The sequence below is a fragment of the Trichechus manatus genome, unplaced genomic scaffold (genome assembly GCF_000243295.1).
Source record: "Trichechus manatus latirostris isolate Lorelei unplaced genomic scaffold, TriManLat1.0 scaffold00046, whole genome shotgun sequence".
NCBI classification, from domain to species: domain Eukaryota; kingdom Metazoa; phylum Chordata; class Mammalia; order Sirenia; family Trichechidae; genus Trichechus; species Trichechus manatus.
The window spans coordinates 6,657,250-6,681,319 of NW_004443982.1; the positions used below are offsets into that span (position 1 = coordinate 6,657,250).

The following is a 24,070-nucleotide window of genomic DNA, read 5'->3' on the forward strand; positions in this document are numbered from 1 at the left end:
TAACAGGATATTTGATTGTGAGCTCTAAATCTGTAAAAGTTATGGTGAAAAAAAGAAACTTTTCCTTCTTCTTTCAGGTCCCTTTTCTGCATCTAAGCATTTGTCCTCTTGTTTGTTCCTAGGACGGTCCAGATTCTGCCAGAGGAAACCGGACAAAGCAGGAGAGTGCATGGATATTCAGGCTGTGGTACAGCTTTGACCACAAGTATCCTTTTAACCACAACATTCAGGAAACATTGATGATGAAATCCTCTTGCGTTGTCAGTGAACAACTTCTTATGAGTAAGGAAAGATGTGTGCTTGGTACAGCTTCTGGGACACATACCAGTGGTCACTCAACCACAGGTAGTCCTGTTGAGCATCTCTCTGGCCAAGAGGAGTGTTTTCATATCAATAGAGTAGTCAACCCACAGCCTGGTTGACTCTTGTGGCTCTTCAGAGCTTTGTGTACAGGGAAAATATGACTTTGTAGGTGAATTAATTGAAATTATACAACGAACCATTCTGTGGTCAGAAAGAGAAGTGGAACTTGGATAGTTAATCCATGTCGGGAGGATTTCTGCTGGCTGGAGTCGGCCAAGTCTGATCCAGGCTTTGTGTGATCTGATCCTGGAATAACTGGGCCACATGCAGGACAGACCTGGTTCTGGTAGATTATATCGGTCCCAAGTGAAAATTCAAAAACAAAAAGTTAAGCCTTCATGATTTCTTAAGTTGACATAGTGATCAAATGGGCAGGTAGCTTATAATATAGGGTTAGGAGTGCTGAGATAAACAGTTCCATATATTTATTTTTTAATTTTTCTAATAAAATACTTAGAAAGAATTGAGAGGCTTTTCCAGTCATAATGCCAGAACAGGTCATTAGAAAAAGGAGTGATCAAGCAAGAAGAAATTCTTTAAAATTAAAAAATGAGGTTTCTGAAATTAACAACAAAAAATGTAATGGGTAAGTTTAATAACTTGAACATGGCTGGAGACCAGATTGTTGATCTGGAAGATAAAGTTGAGAAACAAAGAGAGACAGGAAATGGTGGTACTTGAAACAGTTATCCTTCTGAGTACCCAAATGGCTACAACATGTTCTCACCTTCCTTTAAAATCACTTGGCCATTCTTGTAGTTAAGTGTCTCTACCTTTTCCACATTGCTTAGGATGTGAAACTCAGAAATGGTCCTAGCTCTGTCATAATGTGACAGATGCCTCATGGTGCTTCCAACATAGGGCTGTGTATTTGGCAGCACAGATATTCACAGACTGACGCTCCCTGAGCTTTCCATATCTCAGTTGGCCTTCATGTTAGAGCAGTGGTTTTCTCAACCAAGGGTAATTTTTGCCCCTAGGGGCAATATGCTCAGCGACAAGTTTGGTTGTCACCCTGGGGGAGGCCAGGTATGCTGCTAAACATCCTACTGCAGAACACAGGACAGCCCCCAAATGTCAACAGTAACAAAACAAAACAAAAAAACCCACTGCTGTCAAGTCGATTCAGACTCATAGGCTGTACTCTTTACGGAAGCAGACTGCCACATCTTTCTTCTGTGGAGCACTGGTGGATTCAAACTGCTGGTCTTTTGGTTGGCAGCTGAGCACTTAACCACTGAGACACCGGGGCTCCTTATGTTAATAGTGTCAAGGTTCAAAAACCCTATGTTAGCGTCTAGGAGAGAGGTAGCAGATACAGTGAAAAATAGTCTTGTATGGGATGTTGGGAGATTTATTATCTGAGTAACCTTAGTGAAATCATTTCTCCTCGCCAAATCAGTTTCCTTGTTTGTAGTCGCCTCAGTTACTTCTCAGATCCTGTCTAACCCTAACACTTCCACTGTGTAAACTCTGGGTAGAGTGGTTTAACAAGTATACTTATAGAGAACAAGGGGCAGAGAGGACCCAGGAGCTGAAACATCCCCAACTCTGGGCACACTATCTTCTGTGTCCAGGATGTGAACTGGTTGTGTCAAAAGCTGAAATACTGACCGAAACCAAAACTCTGATTCAGCATAACTATAGAAGGAAGAAGGGTGTTCTAATTAATCAAGTATTCTTTTTAACTGAAAATTGTGAATCTCCAACCTGATATTTAACAGTTAATTTAAAACTGATGGAGCATAGTTTAGTCTCTGATTCAAACTGTTTCAGATTGCCATTATAAGTATTTTCTGTATTGTACTGGTAAAGTAGGGGGAAAAGGTTTTTTGTGGATAGAATGTTGGATAATTTACTCTGAATTCTTCAGACACATTTTGTTGAGTGTGTGTTTGCTTCCCACTTTTCCTTAATTCCTTTTTAAAGTTACTTGAAGCCCATCCTCACACACAGTGGCCCCCCACTAACCACCACTCTCCCAGCCTGGTGTGGCTTGCTGGCTCGATGTCTGACCAGTCCCCAGGTGTATGATGTAAGTACAGTATGGCAGGTTGTGTCCCTGTTCACCACATCAGGTAGTCTCTCACCCAATAAGATTGCACTCATACCTCCAAAGCCACAGATTTTGCTCTCTAATAAAATGATTGAAACAGCCAACTTACATATATTTTGCCCAGTAATAGAGAAACCGTTTAACCAGGATTATCGGTGCTCCCCAATATCAGCAGCTGTGGTGTAAGTAGAAAGAACAATTGATTTGGAATCTGAACAACTAGATTTGAATCCAAGCCCTGACAGGCCATTCAAATGCTCTGAGCCTCAATTTTCTTATCTATAAAATGGGCCTAGTAGTATAGGTTGGCTGTGAGAATTAAATGATAAGGTATGTAAAATTACACTGTGACATATAAAAGAATTTCACAATTGTAAGGATTATTTTTTATAAAAAGTTTATTTATGTTAATGTGGTTAGGTCCTTTATTTCAATTTTAAGCTTCTAGAAATAGAGTCGGCAGGCACAGTGTTAAAAGAACATCTACACTGGTGGAAGTCTTAGATTTAGGGCTGACTCTTGAGCTAATGATGTGGGTTAAAAGGCGGGGGAGGGGAGAGGAAACAGCTACCCACATGGAAGGACCAGAGGAGAGGTAAAAGGCCTTCCTTTTTTCCCATCTCTCCTCCACTATCCTATGCATCTTGTCATTAACACACTAATTATATCCTAGCTAAAATAACTTTGTAAATTTGTGTAGAACTTACAGTTCACAAAAGTTAATTTTATTCTTGGCCATACTATAAATAAGCAGGTACTTCAGTGTTACAGATGAAGAAAGTGAGTCTCAGTGAGGTTGTGAATTGTCCAAGGTCCCACAATTAATAATTGGCAGTGCTGAGACCCTAATGCAAATCTTCAGATAATTAGCAAATAACCTGAAGTTTATTTGATTAGTGATGAGAAAGCAGAATGCAAAGCCCAGATCTGAGAGACAAAGGCTTTAAACAGGTTAGTTTTCATGAGGGGCAGAGGAGTTCAGAAAGGTTCCATGCGTTAAGGTGGTACAAACGGGTAACAGATGTGGGCCCTGTAGCTAGGAAGGGGCACTGGATCTGGAGTGCTAAGGGGCAGCCACATCAGAGCACCTAAGATCTGAGGGTACAGCTTCTTGAATGGCATGCTCTTCCTTCCAGAACAGGGATTACAACTGCCAAGTCACCAGTTGAAAAGGCCCGGTGGGCAACAACAGAACTTTACACATGCAAACCCAACTGGGCTACTTGGTTTACCTCCTGGGGAGAGCAGGTTCTGCCTGGTAAAAATGCAGTTCTGCCATGGTCTTGTCTTTGAATTTTCACCAAATGTGATGGAGAACAGCATTAACATCTTTTTCTTAAAGTTAGTTGAGCCTTCCAGCATTCCCAGCTCCTTCCCTGAACTGCTTGTTTTTTAGTGATTTTTTACCACTTGTGGTAAGTTTTTAATGTAGTATCTATTAGCCTAAACAAAAATGCTAGTTACTTTTTCTATCAGAAGGATACAAACCAATAGATTGTTTATTTTATAGTTGCTTATCCTGCTAGTAACTTACTTAATAAAAGCTATCTTATTCTGAATGCTGAATAGTTTGCTCAGTTTGGACTTCTGTCTAAAATAACACTATGGACCATATGGATGTGTTTTATCATCTGAGACAAAGGGTGCTGACACAGCATTGCTGTTTCTCCCACTAATGGAGCTCCAACTGACTATACATTAAGACTTGTTTCATTGCATTTATCTGTTTCTTTGTCTTCTAGCTCTAGTCTCTTTTAAATAATTCCTAAAGCCTTCCGTCTATTTAAATTTGAATAAGGGTCACTTTTCACATCTCTATAATAGTAACATAACTAACCCACTATTAAAATGTTATAAAAACCTCTAATCTGAGGTTTACTATTCCCTTGCTTATAAATTAGGGATACCTAGACTACTGTGGATCTCTTCCAGTTGGTTAGCCAGGTAGCTGTCTTCCAAATTGCTTGTCATAGACGAATGAGCACCTCCAGTGCTGCATCCGTATGTTGAATCATCTCAATTGGTATTCCGTCAATTCCTGGAGCCTTGTTTTTCGCCAGTGCCTTCAGTGCAGCTTGGACTTTTTCCTTCAATACCATCAGTTCTTGATCATGTGCTGCCTCCTGAAATGGGTGAACATTGACCAATTCTTTTTGGTACAGTGACTCTGTGTATTCTTTCCATCTGCTTTTGATGCTTCCTGAGTTGTTCAGTATATCTGGCCAACCTCCTGGAAGAGATCCATATTTGTGCCCATTCAAAACAAAGGTGATCCAATAGAATGCAGAAATTATCGAACAATATCATTAATATCACACACAAGTAAAATTTTGCTGAAGATCATTCAAAAGTGGTTGCAGCAGTACATTGACAGGAACTGCCAGAAATTCAAGCTGGATTCAGAAGAGGACCTGAAACAAAGGATAGCATTGCTGATGTCAGAGGGATCTTGGCTGAAAGCAAGAGTACCAGAAAGATGTTTCCCTGTGTTTTACTGACTGTGCAAAGGCATTCGACTGTGTGGATCATAACAAATTATAGATAGCATTGCGAAGAATGGGAATTCCCGAACACTTAATTGTGCTCATGAGGAACCTGTACATAGACCAAGAGGCAGCCATTCAGGCAGAACAAAGGATACTGCATGGTTTAAAATCAAGAAAGGTGTTCGTCAGGGTTGTATCTTTTCACCATACTTATTCAATCTGTATGCTGAGCAAATAATCCTAGAAGCTGGACTGTGTGAAGAAGCATGTGGCATCAGGATTGGTGGAAGACTTATTAACAACCTGTGATATGCAGATGACACAACCTTGCTTGCTGAAAGTGAAGAGGACTTGAAGCACTTACTAATGAAGATCAAAGACTACAGCCTTCAGTATGCATTACACTTCAACATAAAGAAAAATATCCTCACAACTGGACCAATAAGCAACATCATGATAAATGGAGAAAAGATTGAAGTTGTCAAAAATTTCATTCTACTTGGATCCACAATCAACGCCCATGGAAGCAGCAGTCACGAAATCAAACAACGTATTGCGCTGGGCAAATCTGCTGCAAAAGAGCTCTTGAAAGTGTTAGAAAGCAAAGATGTCGCTTTGAGGACTAAGGTGCACCTGACCCAAGCCATGGTATTTTCAATAGCCTCATATGCATGCGGAAGTTGGACAATGAATAAGGAAGACCGAAGAAGAATTGATATCTTTGAATTATGGTGTTGGCAAAGAATATTGAATATACCATGAACTGCCAGAAGAACAAACAAGTCTGTCTTGGAAGAAATACAGCCAGAGTGCTCATTGGAAGTGGGGATGGTGAGACTTCGTCTCGTGTACTTTGGACATATGATAAGGAAGGACCGATCCCTGGAGAAGGACATCATGCTTGGTAAAATAGAGGGTCAGCAAAAAAAGAGGAAGACCTTGACAAGATGAATGGACACAGTGGCCACAACAGTGGGCTCAAACATAGCAACGATTTGAGGATGGGGCAGGATGGGGCAGTGTTTCGTTCTTTTGTACATCAGTTCGCTATGAGTCGGAATAAACTGGATGGCACCTAGACTAGTGTGAACTCAGTATAAACTTAATAAATTTACAGTTTTGTCAATTTAAAGTTCTTCCCTCAGCAGTTCGAGAGACAACTTAAGGTTTCCTTCCTGGAGTAACGCTTGGGCTGTGGACTCCCAACACGACTGAGGTGACTTGTGCTACAAATTTGCCCTCAGTGCTGCTGCTGCTGCTGCTGCTTTGGGCTGGGGTCCTGACCAAGGTCTCAGCCAGCTCCATACAGACTGGGTGAAGCCTGCTGCTGAGAGAGTGGGAGCAAGGTCTTTTAAAAATTGCCAGTAATTGAGGAACCCAGGTTGAGAGAGGTAGAGGGACTCACTGTAGAGTTAAGTAACTGTGCACTTCTCACAGCTGTTTGACACACTGTTGTCTGGTTCTCACCCATCATCACTGGGGCATTTTGTACTTCACCAAATTTATGTAGGCAATAGCTAAGATGTTCATTAATTTTTTCCACTATCTCTAAACTGCTTGGATTTGATAGAGGATAGATGGATGATGGATGGATGGATGGATGGATGGATGGATGTTCTCGACTCCAACTCATGGCGACCTTATATACAACAGAATGAAACATTGCCTGGTCCTACATCATGCTCACAAATGCTGACATTTTCGAGTCCATCATTGCAACTATTGTGCCAGTCCACCTCACTGAGGGTCTCCCTCACTCTCACTGGCCCTTCACCAAACATGATGTCCCCCTCTAGTGACTGATTCCTCCTCTTGATGTGTCCATAGCCAAGCGAGTCGGACAGTGTTCTGTTGTAATCCATAAGGTTTGCATGGCCTAATTTTTGGAAGTTGATCACCAGACCTTTCTTCCTGGTCTGCCTTAGTCTGGAAGCCCCACTGAAACCTGTCCACCGTGGGTGACCCTGCTTGTATTTGAAATACCAGTGGCATAGCTTCCAGCATCACAGCAACACGCAAGCTACCACATTATGACAGACTGACAGGTGGGTGGTGTTTGGATTTGATAGGCACCTGGTAAACAGTGTTCTTCCATTTGTGAAAAAGACCACTGACTATGTAAAATGTACACATTCTCACAACACTCTTGTTTGCAGGTGTTTTCAGGGTTATTTCACTGTATTTTCGTAGCAGCCTTCACTGGAAAGCTAGTTATATAATTATACAAACCTTTAGCTTAACAAAACTCTTGTTGATCCTATCATCTAGAATTTGAGGGTGTGGATTGGTTTCATCATCTGCATACTACATTCATTAAGACTTTGATTTGGAAATCACTCTCCACTGGGTTTTAATATGTCCTTGTTTCTTAATGACCTCACCTTGAGTACTGTTTGTTTGGACCTGTGATTTTTCTTAAATGGAATGGGTCAACATCCTGTTTTGTTTCTGCTGTCACTGCATTTGGCCCTGCTTACCACTGTGAGGAAATCAGAGCAGGCCACATCAGAGTTCATATTTCTGGGATTCCTCTGTGGTGTTGGGATGGGACTTCCCCCCATTTTCAGTATTACCCTCACATGCATTTGTTCCGTACTCTTCTCTGTCCCTCTGTGGCTCCAAACCTGGAAACACTAAAATGCATGCCAGAATAGTCTCCTTGAAAATTGGGAGCCAAGAGTCCTGGAAGAGAGACTTTGACAGAGATGAACAAAAATATCATTTAGCACATTTATGAACGGGAGAAATGAGACATGCTAAAACAGGGAAGAAGGACCCCCTGGGAGTTGGGAACTCAGATGGGGCACATGACCTCATTTGTTATTAAGAAAACTATGGTAGAGCAGATTGAATTCCAGGACTTCTAAAAACTAATGGAAAGAGGAAAATGTGGAAATTTGAAATGAGTTTTAGAATTGTCCTCTAAATATTTGCCTGAGTCCAGGCTTTTTATTTAATTGTACATTTGCACCCTGCCTCATTCCAGCGAGGATTTGAGGCAGCAAGCAAGAGGATTTGCATGTTTGCATGTTAAAAATGCTGGAGCATTGGTTAAGTGGAGTCACATTGTGCCAGCAATTGGGACTGTGGAGAAGTTGACATCACTGAGAAACAATGCAGAAAACAAGCATGTGCTTGTCACTAGTAAGTGCACAGAAATGGGCTGGAAGGGGAGAAAGTGAGGTAGACTAAACCTATGAATCCTCCCTAGACTGGCAATGGGTTTGGGTTTTTTGGTTAATCTTCCTGGAAGCAGACTGCTACATCTTTCTCCTGCGGAGCGGCTGGTGAACTCAAACCACTGACCTTTACGTTAGCAGCTGAGTGCTTAACCACTGTGCCACCAGGGCTCGTACAGGCATATAATAGAGGCTCAATAAGATTTACTTCTCTCTGTACTCTCCATCCCTATAGTTGGCTTTGTCTACCTGAGGACTTAGAGGGGAGGACTTCTCATCAGGGTTTTGTTCTATGGGAACAAGAGAGGGAAAATAGGAAGGAAATCTTAATTAATTGTGGTTTGTCCTTCCTCCCTCAATTGCTGACTAGGATGAAGAGTAGTTCAAATATAAATAAGGTGGGTTTAGGATGGTTTATGTAGGGTGCAAGGCCCACCCAGGATACCTACCCAGAGGAGAGAGTACTGTAAATCTATTTGCAGGGTTTTCCCAGTGACCTAATCCTGTCTGTCCTTTTTTGGTTTGGGAAGCAGAAAAACCAGGCTGGTCTCCCTTTTTTCCTGTAGTCTCTAAATCTAAGTGGTCACACATTTGAAATCAGAGCTGCTTTCTGGTGTTCTAACTCCTGGTTCAGGCAACAGTGGCTTACGTTGAATAGCACCCTACAGTGTACATCCAGTTACCAATCTAGAGGCTCAAGGCAGGCAGGTATCACAGTCTCCAGTTTTCAGATGAGGAGTTGGGGTTGGCTCCAGCCCTGGAAGATAGCAGTCTCCCACTGATTTTGTTGGTTGCCCTTTTCAGAACCAAGAACCGCTGCGAGAGGAAGACTCTGATTTCATCCTGACTGAGGGCGACCTCACCCTGACCTACGGGGACAGCACAGTGACTGCGAATGGCTCCTCTGGCTCCCATACGGCCTCCACAAGCCTCGAGGGTGGCCAGAGAACAAAGAGCAGCTCCGAGGAAGTGCTGGAACGAGACCTGGGAACGGAGGACCAGAAGGTTTCAAGCCGCGGCACCCGCCTAGTGTTTCCTCTGGAGGATAATGCATGACTTTCCCCCCAGCCCCTGAAGTGATGGGGTAGGCCCACCAGTGGGGTGATGATGGTCGCAGGCCCCAGTGTTGTTTGAGGTGGGGTATTGACAAAACTGAACTAATGCTTCTATTTTATTGGGGGGTCTGAAGATATCTTAACACTTAAAATTTAACCCAAGATGCAGATGGTGGGGCTAAAGTGTTTCTAAATCAAGACAAATGCAGACCTATTCCCACTTTTTCACATAGTAGTACGCTATTTCAGAGTTAAACAAACAAAATAGCATGTTTTAATGGTCTCTTAATTCATTCACCTGCAGTATCTGAACGACGTGAGGCAGGTGTTGGGGATCCCTCCCAGTGCTAGTCTAGCTTGGGCTCTAGAAGGGAAAGTTAGGGGAGAACAGGCTAGAAGAAAGATCACAAAGGAAGGCAATTGAGATTAGACCTACAAGGATTATGGGAAGCTGGTGTTAAATGGGACAGAAAACAAGAAAAATCAATTTGCATGGAAGTTACGGAGACAAAGGCTGCAGGACTGCAACCTCATATCAGCATTCCTGACTTTTCTGCTACCTGTGTTTCCTCTAGACTGAAGATTGGAAAATATATCCGTAAACATTTCAACATGGGGGAAATAATTATAGTTCGTTCTCTGGAAATCTCCATAAAGAAGTAGTTACTGAAATGTTTAAAACCAAAGGCAAAAGTATTACACTGTTGTTTTTTTAATCTGAGGACAGGAGGTATTTGCAAACTGCTGCTGATGACACTGCAAAAATAATTCAACTCTTGAGGGCCACCGTATGAGCTGACAGCCTGATGCTTGAACTTTGCCCCGAGAGTATGACAGGGAACTTCTTTAACAGGACTGAGATCTCTACTGTGAATTTAGAAATAAACACCAAAATTGTGGGATGCTTTTATCTGGGGAAAGGAAGGCAACAAGAAACCTGAGAGAGGCAAAAGGCTTGTATTTAAAGGAAAGAAAGAAATCTCACTGCAAAAAAAAAAAAAAAAATTAACTGCAAAGAGAATGCAAGGTAGTATTCTAAAGAAAGACTGGGAAGAATTCCAAACTTTGAGCTGGTGAATGTATGAGATTTTAGTGGCCATATGAGGAATCAGAGGGGAGTCAATGGAAAGTTCAATATTATCCAACCCAGTGAAGGTTCTGGATACTTTGAGATGAAAATGCTTTCAAGAATCCAGGTGCCTTCACACCACTGAGTTCCATGTTGAGAAGGGTCATTTCCTTGGTTGGTATCTGGTGAGGCTTCCATCAGCTTAATGTGTGGGTGTAACTGGAATTTTAGTTTGGATCATTTTAGGGTAAGCTATTCTACCCACCCTCACCTGTAGCAGGTGAAATACTGAGAATTCTTGGAAAAGTTTGAGTTTCTCCCCATGTCTCTATGCTTTAGTACCATCACATTTGGCAACCCAATTTTTGAAAAATGCTTTCATAACATGTCTTTTTTCTTACTGTGGTAGACAAAATAGTGTCCCAGTCAAGTACATCCATAATGAATTCAGACATTTAATCTTAACTCATTTTTAGTGGTTAATTTTTAAATAAGGCATTGCTTTACACTATATGGTTTTGTGTAAACCAAGAAAAATTAATTAGGCTGAGCCATATGAAAGTGCTGATACCCAACCATTTTTGAAAAACAAACGACAACTTCATATGGTGCAATATAATTGAATGACTTTTATATCAGACTGTCCCATTTCCTTTCTATCTACAATAAAGTCCATTTTGATTTTATGACTGTCCATGGGCTTTGTAAATTTGAAAAAAGCTAAACAACATACCTAACACCATGAGGCCTCAGGGCTACCTAGGCTAATGAAGGACTTAAGAAAACCTATGACCCACAGCCAGGGAAACAGCTTTCTTAGAGAGCCCCTGGAAGAGGGAGTTTATTATGTTGTGGTCTCAGGCTGCAGGAAGAAGCCCTGGTGGCGCAGTGATTAAGCACTTGGCTGCTAACCGAAAGGTCGATGGTTCGAACCCAGTAAACATTACAGCTTAGGAAACCCTATGGGGCAGTTCTACCCTGTCCTATAGGGTCACTATGAGTCGGAATCGACTTGACACCATTGGGTTTTCAGGCTGTAGACAGCAGCTGCCAGGCTTAACAGAAGGCTGGAGATGGATGTATGTGCTCTGGCCCAGAACCAGCACAGGAGCTTTTATTTAGTAATCTCAGTAATGACCAGTTATGCCATATAAACTTAAAAGGTGGGGACTTTTTTTTTTGGATAGGGTAGTTGGCTCTTAAAGCCTTGCTTTTCTTATAAGTTGCCTATTTAGTTACATTAATTTTGGAGGGAAGAAGCTAACAGAAAAACCCTGATGATGGTTCTTGAAAAGAGCCAACCAGGTAGGATACATCCTGTTTCCACTAACCTCGAGGGTTTGTTTGTCACTTGGGTTTTCTAGGAACCTTTCAGCAAATTTTAAGAAATTAGCCTCATAGGAAGGAAAAATAACCACCGAGTTTCCCATCCTAGTCTTAGGTTAATCCATAGGTTGTGTTTTACCCCAGAGGGTCTTATAGTCTTCACTGCAAACATTTTATTCTGACCCATACTTCAGTATAAAAATGGATATTAGCTATGACAAAAAATTTGCTAGGATTATAGTTATTTAATTGGGTCTTTTATTCAGTGGATCAGGGTAAGTCACTTTGACCAATAGTTCTAATTTTTCTGTTTGTAAGATGTAGGGAATAATCCTGACCTTTCAAGGGATTCTGGGGAGATGACTCCATTCATCAAAATGGTTCCAACTCTAGAAGCATTCTGCCTAAGCTGGAGACAAGTAGGAAGCCACAAAGCCCAGAAACCATTTAACTCAAGGCGAACTACCTGCTGCCAGTCTCACATACAATCAGATTGAAACTGATGAGTAATGGTACATTCAGCTAAACAAAGTTCTTCTTCTGAGAGGGTAAAAAAGTCACCTTATAAACATATTTGTTCTGAGTCGGAGAGGGGAGGATGGCAGGCAGTTCATCAGTCTAATGTTCTAGAGCAGAGGTTCTCAACTGTGGCCAGTTTTTTTTTTTCCCCCAAAAATACCAATTCAAGGGCCTGCCACCAGAGATTCTGATTCAGTAGGTTCGGGGTGGGGCCTGGGCATCCATACTTTGTTCTGGAACTTCAGGGAGTTCCAATGGGCTGCCAGGGTTGAGGGCCTTTAGTCGAGAGCTTGCAGTGGACTCTATTTGGAACCTTAGTTAAAGGAAAGGCCTAGCAAGTTAGGGATTTTTAAAATTGTTAGTCAAGTGGAACAAACTGTGTGTTCATCAATAATACAGACTGGGCAGCTGTGAAGAATGTACTCCATAAAGTAAAGTACAACTGAAAAGGTCATGTTTGAAAACCTCAGAGTGTGAAGGGGAGAGAAGGGTGATGAGTATATGTATGAGGAGAATTTAAAACCTGTCATCTTTGTCCCCATTTATGGAAAAAGGATTTTGTCTTAACTGAGCTACTGACTAATATGAAGGTTTCTAGGAAGCTATCTTTTCTATTTAATCTGGTATTGCAGTCAAAGACTTTCTTTCTCTTCAGACTCCACTTGTCCCCATGCTTAAATCCATGTTGGATTCCTCAGGATGAAGGGTGGGCCCATTCACTGCCAGAGGAGAGGTCCATGTTAAGTGGAAGGTTATGATTGCTTTGCTATCACAAGATGGCAGCTGTGGTGGTGTCAGTGTGGGAAGCAGGTAATTAGGAAGATGCAAACTTTTGTCTAACACTTTGACAGAGGGAATACCAAAATTCCTGTCATTCCTTTTAATACGCTTTTTGGGGATTATAAGGAAACCTAAACTACTTCTAGAAAAAGAAATTTGGAATTTATATAAGGTTGCATTTCTTCCTAGGAAACAAGTATAGGAAGGGCATACATGATTAAATGGACTCTGACCATTCAGGGTACTTACTGGGGTACCCAGACAAATAAGCATTGATGCCTTGAAGCCAAAAATCCACTGTGACATCAAACATTTCATCAAGCAAACAGCAAGGAGCTCTTTAGGCTGTGTTCTCTAGACCCTAAAATGTCCTCTGTTCTTTGACAAATGACATCTCTTTAGAAAATGTGAAAAACGTTCTCTCAGCCATCCGTAGACATTTCAACTAGGGCAAAGAATTACAGTTCCTTCCAAAGTAGAGGTCTATTCTGTGCGCCATCCCTTCTCCATCACATCTCTACTTTTCTTTGTCCTCAGTGGAAGCTAATGTATTCTTGTCAGATATTTAATGTGAACAAGTGATTTCCAACTGTAAAAACACCACTGATGCACTTAGGGAAGGCCAGTGGCAGGGCAATTAAGCTACTCATTAGAGATGAAAATCATCCACTTGGAAACCTGCCTTGGTCCCCATTGTGAGTTCGAAGAGGTGTATCAGAAAGCTGATTGACCCATCTGTTGTAAAATGTGATCTGGAATTATGAGGCCTATTGGAAGGTCAGCTTGCTGATTTAATAAGTATATGAGTTCTTATTCCACTTCAGAAGTGGAGGACTTGACAAGTTTCACACCTGCTTTTTGATGTTGATTCTTAGATTAGTTAATACAGGAGTCAGTCTATCAAATACATTAGACTGCTGTTATTAAGTTCTGATCTCTTATGTTGTTTTTTTAAACAAGATTCTGGCTTGCCAGTGTCTGATATAGTAAGCTGAAGGTATCTAGTGGCCGAGAGTTATATTTTAGAAATAAGCCATCTGAATGTTGCTTTCACCACTTTGATACCTGAAAACACCTTCCGCCTTTCTAAAACCTGGTAAGAATATACAGAGAAATACTTTAGGAACCAGTGCTAGTGTCTAACTAGAAAAATCAAGTAGATTCTTGGACAATCTTTCAAAACAAGACCTAGAAAGAAACCATTTTTTCCAGTTTCAATTTTCATAGGCAGAGATTTTAATTAACAAATACATCTTGTTTTTTCACTCAGTGCTAGCCACAATTATAAAGAGCAAAACCAAAATTTTTGATGTTTTATTTTTGTAAGCAGGGTATGCTATAACCATGGCCCAGATGGAATAAACAGGCAGCTAGTCTTCTACACGAGCAGACAGAAAACTGCTTCTGTAGAAAGGAGATGAGGAGGAAGATCGGCCTGCTCTGGCACCTTCTGAAAAGGTCTGAAGCAGACATGAGAGCACACAGGGGAAGTCATTTTCTTATCCTGGAGGCAACTTTTTAACAGGAATTAACGGAATTGCCAAACATCATGGTCAAATGGACTCTTAGCCAGTGGAAAATTATCTGGTCCTTTATATGTTGGAGGAACTCAGACAGAAAAGGACTTGTAAGTAGCATGAAGAACTCAATAGCTGCCATCTAAAGCACTTACAAAGAGTTAAGATCTAAGTGTTCCTAGGTGGTGGTCTAGCTGCATGGATGTCTGGGGGCCGATTTTTGTTGTAGTTATTTCACTTGGGGGCTTTGGAGAAGCAGAGGAATGATTTTCAGTTATGTTGAGAGTTAGGTCTATGGATGTGGCATTTACCACTGAAACCACTCGTTCAAAGTGTGATTTCATAGTAGGGTCAGCTCCTCCTAGGAAGTTGTCTCTTTATTTATTTATTTATTTTTACAGAAAGTACATCTTGTACTTCTTACTTAGGAAGTTTTACTAATGGGTTTGGTTTAGTTTTTATTAAAATGATTAAGTAAATGGAAAGTTCACCAGGATTCATTTAGTAGCTGAAAAGCAGTTTTTAAAAATAGAATTGGATGAATTTAACATGGGATGATACGATCTTCTGGGAGCATTTATAGAGTACTTACACACTGTAATTGGGGAGAATTTGGTTCTCTCCTTCCATTCAGCAGTAATAAACGGGTGGTTTTAAAAAAATCTCAACATTAAAGTATAACTGTGAAAATCTGGAGTTATCAGCAACTTTTTTCTGTGCAATACGGAAAACTGCAGTTAGGCCCCCAAAGTGGTATCTCTCCCTACTGTTTTACTTAATGTTTGCCTTTGTGTCTATGTTTAGATTGATATTGTTAAAGCTATCCACGTTTTCCTGCGCTTTACTGATATTTAACAAATTTTTCTCAAAGCTTTCTTTCTTTTTTAAAACTGACAATAAAAAGATTTACTGGCTGAGCTAATCTTGTTTTGTGTTTTAAAAAAGTATCATCTGTCAGTAGAAGGATGATCTTATTCCTAGTCTTTTGTTGTTGTTGTTTTGTTTTGTTTCTCCTTTACCGAGAAGTTCTTTTCTGGGTGGAAACTATTCTTCTCCAGCTTCATTTAGACCAGGGGTTGGCAAACTACCTCCCGTGGGCCAATCTAGCCCTATTTGTAAATAAAGTTTTATTGTAATACACCATGCTCATTAATTTACATATTGTCTGTGACTGCTTTCATGCTGCAATGACAGCAATGCTGCAATGACAGCAGAGCTTTGAGGAGTTGAGGCTATCCAGAGACCGTATAGCCCACAAAGCCTGTATTTACTATCTGGCCCTTTACAGAGAAAGTTTTCACTGACTCCTGATTTAAATGCTTGAAGAAATTCAGTTTTAAAATAGGGTCAAAAAATCATGGCAACAGATTTTTGAGATTTTTAAAATGTGCCTTAGGGTTAAAAGAAATACTTTAAACCTGACCTCTGCCTATGATTTCTCCTGACCTGCAAGTCTTTAACAGGCTTTGAGTGTAGAACCCTGTACAAAAAGCATCATTGAGTGTTAGCAGCACCAATTTGTAAGATTTAGGCAAGTGGATTTGGCATTTCAGCTTTATGCTTAGGTTGTTAGTGGACAATTCTGAACATTCTTAAACCCAATACAGTTTCCTTCATAGTCTTGGTATTCCTTTGTATGCAGACTAGCTTTTACTTGACCCCATGCAGTTAAACTACATCATAAATGCTGCTTTCTAACAAAACAAAACGAAAGATCCTGTCATTAACATGACTCCGGAGTTACAAAAATACCAGACAGAACAATTTAAATGCAATAAAAATTTGTTTCAGTTCATTAGGGTTCTCCTACCCCAGGGATATAAAAAATACTTTTTTTAATAGGTTCTAACCAGGGGAACTATTTGAAGGAGAGCTGACTAAGTCAGGTTTAAAACAGTACCACCCAGAACTTTTATTTAATATTAAGTAATTTAATTGAGAGAGACAGGACTACACTTGGTCCTTATTCACATTGATGCTTCTGTCCAGATACTTGCTGATGTGAAATGGTACCAAATCACATCTCTTTGTTGTGAGGACCTCTTGTTCAAATGGCTCCAGCAGAGGCAGGTTCAGGCTGGGAACTAAAGTTCTTCCTATTTTAAGGCCATAGTTATCTACATTGTACTGTCACTTCCTTACTGGAAACTTCATCTCAACCAATGTGCCCATCATATTATTTAACAGCTCACGAGATTCCTGCTCAGCAGTGTTGCACAGCAGTTGGTATCAGGTCAAGTCTCAGCCTCTGACAGCATGGTAGACTGATTGCCTCCACAGCATTGCTTCTTCAGTGCTGGCACAGCACACCAAGTGCCTCAGTTCATGGTGACTGACCTGGAAGGGAAGGAACAAAGGATGTTTGAACTTCAGAACACAGAAATTCATGAATAGGAAGCCTGTTAAACCCTGATGATATAAGTTCTCTTAAATATGAAACCTATAATCTTCCTTATCCACGCTGCACTATCCAGTGCTGGAAATTCATACCAAATCAGTATTTGTCATTTTTAGTTTGTGAAGATAAACCAAGAGAAAATGTGACTCAAGAGGTGTTTGTCTGGTGAAAGTAAAGATAAGAAAAAGATGGGGTCACCTCTGTCAGTGTTACTGTTTTCTGCAGCTGCTGCTGTAAAGCACCTGTTGAGGAGAATTGAGCTTTCTGGGATCTGCTGGGAGGGGGGGGTATGGGGGTGCTGTGATTGAAACTGTACCATTAGGTACCAACCATGTAACCATCCATTCTTCACTTGTATGTGTATGGGTTCATATTGGTGAAATAAATCATGCCAAAAAACAATAAGCTGTTCTATAAAACGAGGCTGTATATAAGTAATGAGTCCAGATTCCTACCTCGTGGCACCTGAATTTTTTTCTTTCATTTAAACACATTACTTGAGTCACTATATTTGGGGGTAGCAGAGGGTAGGCTGACTCTGGGTACATTGGTGCTACTTCTGCCACCAATTTCTCACTTTCTTGTGAACCTTCCTCTGACCCTGGATGTGTAACAAATTTGGCATTATTTTCTAATGAGGTGAAAATGTCCATTAGCTTAAGAGAACTACTGATATAAGTTTTGAGAAAGAAGCACTTTTAGGATGATTTAAAATGTGCAGTAAAGATTCACGTGTTAAGGAAAAGGTAACTTTATAAATTCCTTGAGGCCCTTCTATAAATCTTTAGTATTCTGTTAGTACAGGTTATTTACATAAAGAATCAACTAACTTTCAGTATAGTTTAATAAAAACCAGTTTTCAGATGGGCTGACTTCTGGTTCCAGACAAGACGGAGTAGCTAAAGTACAGCTAAAACCCTTAACATAATATATGAAACAAGGATAAAACAACTTTAAAGGATGGAGAGAAGAAGGTGGACTGACTAGGGACCTTGGCAATTAAAGAACAACAAGGCCAGGAGTTCCCTGAGTTTTCTTTTTGCCTTCTCTATATCCCATAATGGGCACTGAAGAAGCCAGCAGGCCAGAAATGCCAATTGTCACTGACAAAAAAGCCCCCAAAGAAAAGCCTGTTATCACTAGCCAAAGGACGGAGAGTCAGCCTAGAAAGACAAGAAATTTTTTTTTATAATATCTACCCTATTCCAGCCAAGTACCACAGAAACAAATCCCCCCTTCCTATCAGCAGAGGCCTATTGGGAAGCCAGGACTTCCAGAGTACCACCCCTACTTGGCAGTAACAGGTGGTGCACTCCTTCCTTCACCAGCATGGTGTCAGTGGAGGCCTGGTAAAATAGACAATTTAAATTAGATCTAGACATTCATAATACCCCAAATGTCTATGAAAAACATCACTTGTCAAACCAAGAACCAAAGAAATTTCAACTTGAATGAGAAAAGATGGCTTAAGACACAACCTACTCTTGTAGATTGAGTTCTCTCTCATTAACATAACTGCCTCTAATCCTACCTCATTAACATCATAGAAGTAGGAAGCACAACCATACGAACATCACATCAGATGACAAAATGGTGGACAATCACACAACACTGGGAATAACGGCTTAGCCAAGTTGGTACACATTTTGGGGGGACACAATTCAATCCATAACAAAAGGTCTCAGTAAAGAAATAAATGTTATGTTATAACAACCAAATAGAAATTTTAAACTGTAGAGTACAATAAGCAAGAATTTTTTAAAAATCACTGGATGGGCTCAATAGCAAAATAGAGATGACAGAGTAGAGAATTAGTGAACTTGAAAATAGAACAATAGAAATTAACCAATCTGATCAACAGAAAATAGTGAGAAAAGATGAACAGAGCCACAGGGACTTGTGAGATTACAATAAATGATCTACCATTTGTGTTATTCGAATCCCAAAAAGACAGGAGAGTTAGTTGAAAAAGTATTAGAAGAAACAATGGCTGGAAATTCCCCCAAATTTGGCAAAACATAAAAACCTACAGACTCAAGAAAGTGAGCATACCCCAGACAAGATAAACCCAGAGAAATCCACATCAAAACGCATCATAATCAAACTTCAGAAAAGTAAAGACAAAAAAATCTTGAAAGCAGCTAGAAAGAAATGATGCATTACTTATGGGAACAGCAATTTGAATGATAGTGGATTTCTCATCTGAAACCACTGAGACCATTTTTCAAGTGCTGACAGAAAAGAACTGTCAATCCAAACTTCTATAGTGATAATATCCTTCAGGAATGAAGGTGAAATAAAGGCATTCTTAGATAAAGAAAAACTAAGAAAAATTGTTGTCATTTGAACTGCTGTAAAAAAAAACTTCCAAAGGAAGTTTTTCCAACAAAAAGGAAATGATAAAAGAACAAAACCTGAAACATCACAAAGAAAGAACAACAGAAAGGGTAAAAATATGAGTAATATAGACTAGCCTTTCCATTTAAGTTTTTTTTTTTTTTAAATTGTGCTTTAGGTGAAGAATTACAGAGCAAATTAGTTTCTCATTAAACAATATACATTGTTTTGTGACATTGGCTGCCAACCCTGCAACGTGTCAACACTCTACCCTTCTCAACCTTGGGTTCCCCATTTCCATTCGTCCAGCTTTCCTGTCCCCTCCTGCCTTCTTCTCCTTGCTCTTGGGCTGGTGTGTTCATTTAGTCTCGTATACATGGTTGAACTATGCATATTACTATTTGTTTTATAGGCCTGTTTAATCTTTGGTTGAAGAGTGAACCTCAGGAGTGACTTCAGTACTGAGTTAAAAGGGTGGCTGGGGGCCACACTCTCAGGGTTTCTCCAGTCTCTGTCAGACCAGTAAGTCTGGTCTTTTTTTGTGAGTTTGAATTTTGTTCTACATTTTTCTCCAGCTCTGTCCGGGACCCTCCATTGTGATCCCTGTCAGACCTGTCGGTGGTGGTAGCTGGGCACCATCTAGTTGTGCTGGACTCAATCTGGTGGAGGCTATAGTACTTGTGGTCCATTAGAGCTCTGGACTAATCTTTCCCTCGTGTCTTTGGTTTTCTTCATTCTCCCTTGCTCCAGACAGGGTGGGACCAGTGGAGTATCTTAGATGGTGGCTCACAAGCTTTTAAGACCCCAGATGCTACTCACCAGAGTAGGATGTGAACATTTTCTTTATGAACTATTTATGCCAATTGAACTAGATGTCCCCCAAGACCATGGTTCCCAGCCCTCAGCCCAGTAACTCGGTCCCTTAGGGAGTTTAGATATGTCTATGAAGCTTCTATGACTTTGCTTTGCTCAAGTTGTGCTGACTTCCCCAGTATTATGTACTGTCTTACCCTTTATCAAAGTTGCCACTTATCTATTGTCTAGTTAGTGTTTTTCCCTCCCTATCCCTCCCCTCCCTCATAACCATCAAAGATTGTTTCTTACTGTATGTAAAACTTTTCATAAGTTTTTATAATAGTGGTCTTATAAGTATTTGTCCTTTTGTGATTGACTCATTTCACTCAGCATAATGCCCTCCAGATTCATCATGTGAGATGTTTTGTTCTTTACTGTTGTGTAGTATTCCATAGTGTGTACGTACTATAGTTTGTTTATCCATTCATCTGCTGATGGGCACTTAGGTGGAATCACGTTTAATGGTTGAGGCAAAAATCATAACATTTTATGATGTGGTTCTCAATATAGAGAAAATATTTAAGGTAATTATATTATAAAGGAGGCACGATAAAGGAACCTAAATGGAAGTAAGGTTTCTACATTTCATTTGAAGTAATAAAATGTTGACACTAGTAGGCTTTGTAATAAATTATGGATGTATAATCTAATATCTAAAGAAACCACTAAAGTAAGCATATAAACAGATACATTCAAAAACACTGCAAATAAATCAAAATGTAATTCTGAGAAATGTTCGAGTAAACCACAGGAAGGCAGGAAAAGGGGAACTGAGAAACAGAAAACAAAGGGAACAAACACAAAACAAATAATAAAATGGCAGAATTAAGCCCTAACATATTACATTAAATGTAAATGGCCTAAATATACGAACTAAAAGAGACTGGCAGGATGAATAAAAACACATGACCATATTTGTGGATAACTTCGTGGGTAAGAATCAGCATGAATCCAATCCCCCAAATCGGGAGACTGATCCAGTCCCTACCTTTCTACTTCTCAATAATTTCTGATAGCAGCTGCCCATGCAGCACACTTGCTCTCTGATTCTAGCCACCCAGAGCAAGGGCGGATCTGACAAGTTAAAAGGATACTGTCCTTTCGATTGCCAAATAGGCAAGCACCAGCCACAAGTTTGGTATTCCATGTAACACCCTCACTTTCACCTACTGGCTCCCCCTTTCCCTTTGGGTTTGATAATTCGCTGTAACAACTCACAGAACTAACTCGTGGAGAGTACTATGCTTACAATTATAAATTTATTATAGCAAAAGGATACAACTCAGGATCATCATAAGGAAGAGACACATGGGCCAGGTCTGAAAGGGTCCCCAATGTGGAGCCTCCGTGTTTAAGAGGGGGCGGCGTCACCCTCTCTTCACTGACCAGGAAGCTCTCTGAGCCTTCCTGTTCTGGGGCTTTAATTGGTCAGTCCTGCATGATTGGCTAAATCATGCCTCCTAAGGTTAGTTGATATTGGCCTCCCAGGTGAGTCTTTTCAGGTCTGCCAGCCCACACTCACCAGCACAAATCCTCAGATGTGGCCTGGAAGTCTAGACAAAGGCACCCCAATTAATCCAAGGGTTTTTTCTCAGTAACCAAGGACAAAGGACACCTTACTTTGGGTAAAGCTAAATTCTTTACCCCACACCCAACTATACGCTGTCTACAAGAAATTCATTTCAAATACAATGATATTAGTAGGTTGAAAAGGATAAACAGTGCACACATTAATCAAAAGAAAGAAAAAGTGGCTATATTACTGTCAGATAAAATAAACTACAGAGCAAATAAAATTACCAGGGACAAAGAAGGACATTACGTATAGTAAAAGAGTCAATCCACCAACAAGACACAGCAGTCTTAAATGTGTATGCACCAAACAATAGAGCTTCAAATTACCTAAAGCAAAACTTGAAAGAACAGAAAGGAGAAATAGACGAGTCTACATTTATAGTTGGAAAGTTCAACACCCCTCTCTCAATAACTGATAGAACCACTAGACAGAAAACGAGCAATGATATACAAGAACTGAACAATACCATCACCAACAGGATTGACTTGACATTTATACCCAATAAAAGGAGCCCTGGTGGTGCAGTGGGTAAGCGCTTGGCTGCTAACTGAAAGGTTGGCGGTTTGAACCCACCAGCTGCTCCATGGGAGAAAGATGTGGCAGTCTGCTTCCATAAAGATTTATAGCCTTGGAAACCCTATGGGGCAGTTCTACTCCATCCTATAGGGTCACTATGAGTCAGAATCGACTTGACAGCATTGAGTTTTGGTTTATAACCACTAAAAATATTGAATTCATAGTTAAAAGACTCTTCCCAAAGAAATCTCCAGGCCCAGATGGTTTCACTGGAGAATTCTATCGAAAGTTTAAAGCAGAATTAACATCAATTCTGTACAATCTCTTCCAAAAAATATGAAGCCAGTATTACCGATACCAAAACTAGACAAAGACAATGCAAAAAGAAAACTACTGACCAATATCTCACTAATTTAGATGCAAAAATCAACAAAATATTAGCAAACTGAACTAAACAATATACAGAAAGATTCCTATATCATGACCAGGTAGGGTTTATTCCAGGATGCAAGGCTTGTTCAATATTTGAAAATCAATCTGTGTAATCCACCATATTAACAAGCTAAAGAGGAAGAATCACATGATCAAAGCAGTTGATGCAGAAAAAACATTTGACAAATTTCAACACATATCCATAATAAAAATTCCTAAATTAGGAATAGAAGAGAACTTCCTCAGCTTGATAAAGAGTATCTATACAAACCTACATCTAAGCTTGTTTATGGTGAAAGACTGGATGCTTTCCTAAAATGGGAAACAAGGCAAATATGTTCACATTCACCACTCTTATTCAACATAGTACTGGAAGTCCTAGGCAATGAATAAGGCAGGAAAAGGAAATAAAAAGCATGCTGACTGGTAGAGAAGAACTGAAACTCTCTATTTGCTGATGACATGATTGTCTATAAAGAAAATCACAAGGAATGTACAAAAAATCTAGAACTAATAAGTGAATTCAGCAAGGTGACAGAATATATGACCAATATAAAAAATCAATTCTATTTATATATACTAGAAATGAACACATTGAAACTTAATTTAAAAATGTATACTATTTACAGTTATTCAAAATAAATACTTATGTACTATTGCTATTAGCTGTTATAGAGTCAGCCCCCAACGCATGGCAACCCCATGCAAAATGGAAGGAGATCATCAGGCTTAGCTTCCTAGTTTGGAAGCTCCACTGAAACCTCTTCAGGATCACAGCAACACACAAGTCTCCACTGACATGACAGGTGATGGCCGTGCACAAGTGCATTGGCTGGGGGCTGAACCTGGATCTCCCAAATGCAAGGCAAGAATTCTACCACTGAATCACTAATACCCTCTAAGATACTATATAACTACATTAACCAAGACAGTGTGGTATTAGCAGAGGAACAGACACATAGATCAATGGAGCAGAATAGAGAACCCAGAAATAAATTCACACATGTATGGCTAACTGATGCAAAAGCAATTCACTACAAGGACAGTCTTTTCAACAAATGAAGCTGGAACAGTTAGCTATCTATAGACTAAATAAATAAATAAATAAAGATTGACAAAAACTAACTCAAAATGGACCATAGATTTAAATGCAGATGTACATAAGCTTGTTCTAAATTTTGTAAGAAACAGCAAAATATAAAAATATAAAGCTTTTACAAGAAAACAGGAGAAAATCTTCAGGACCCTAGGGCTAGGCAAAGGATTCTTAGACATAACACCAAAACAATCTATAAAAGAAAAAAAAACTGATAAATTGGACTTCATCAAAATTTAAAACTTTTGTGACAACCTACAGACTGGGAAAAAAATTTAACTATGAAAAATCTGATCAGCATCTAATCTCTAAAATCTACAAGATACTGCAAAACCTCAACAACAAAAAGACAAATAACCCAATTAAAAAATAGGCAAAGGACATGAACAGGCATTTCACCAAAGAAGATATTCAGGCGGTGGCTAACAGACACATGAAGAAATGCTCACGATCATTAGCCATTAGAGAAATGCAGATCAAAACTACAATGAGATATCTCACCCCAACAAG

The 24,070-nt window shown here is 39.9% G+C and overlaps 2 protein-coding genes across 2 annotated transcripts in view; one reads left to right on the top strand and one right to left on the bottom strand.

Moving 5' to 3' along the window:
* Nucleotides 1-10,149, top strand: part of SLC9A7 (solute carrier family 9 member A7) — a 219,560-nt gene extending 209,411 nt beyond the window's left edge. Inside the window, exons 15-17 of the mRNA XM_004376907.2 lie at nucleotides 123-205; nucleotides 2,293-2,398; nucleotides 8,889-10,149. Of these exons, the coding sequence (XP_004376964.1) occupies nucleotides 123-205; nucleotides 2,293-2,398; nucleotides 8,889-9,140 (441 nt within the window). The 3' untranslated portion in view covers nucleotides 9,141-10,149. The remainder of the gene's footprint in view (nucleotides 1-122; nucleotides 206-2,292; nucleotides 2,399-8,888) is intronic.
* Nucleotides 10,150-16,070: 5,921 nt separating this feature from the next.
* CHST7 (carbohydrate sulfotransferase 7) overlaps nucleotides 16,071-24,070 on the bottom strand; it is a 44,414-nt gene continuing 36,414 nt past the window's right edge. The window contains exon 2 of the mRNA XM_004376908.3: nucleotides 16,071-16,687. The gene's annotated coding sequence lies outside the window, so the exon portion shown is untranslated. The remainder of the gene's footprint in view (nucleotides 16,688-24,070) is intronic.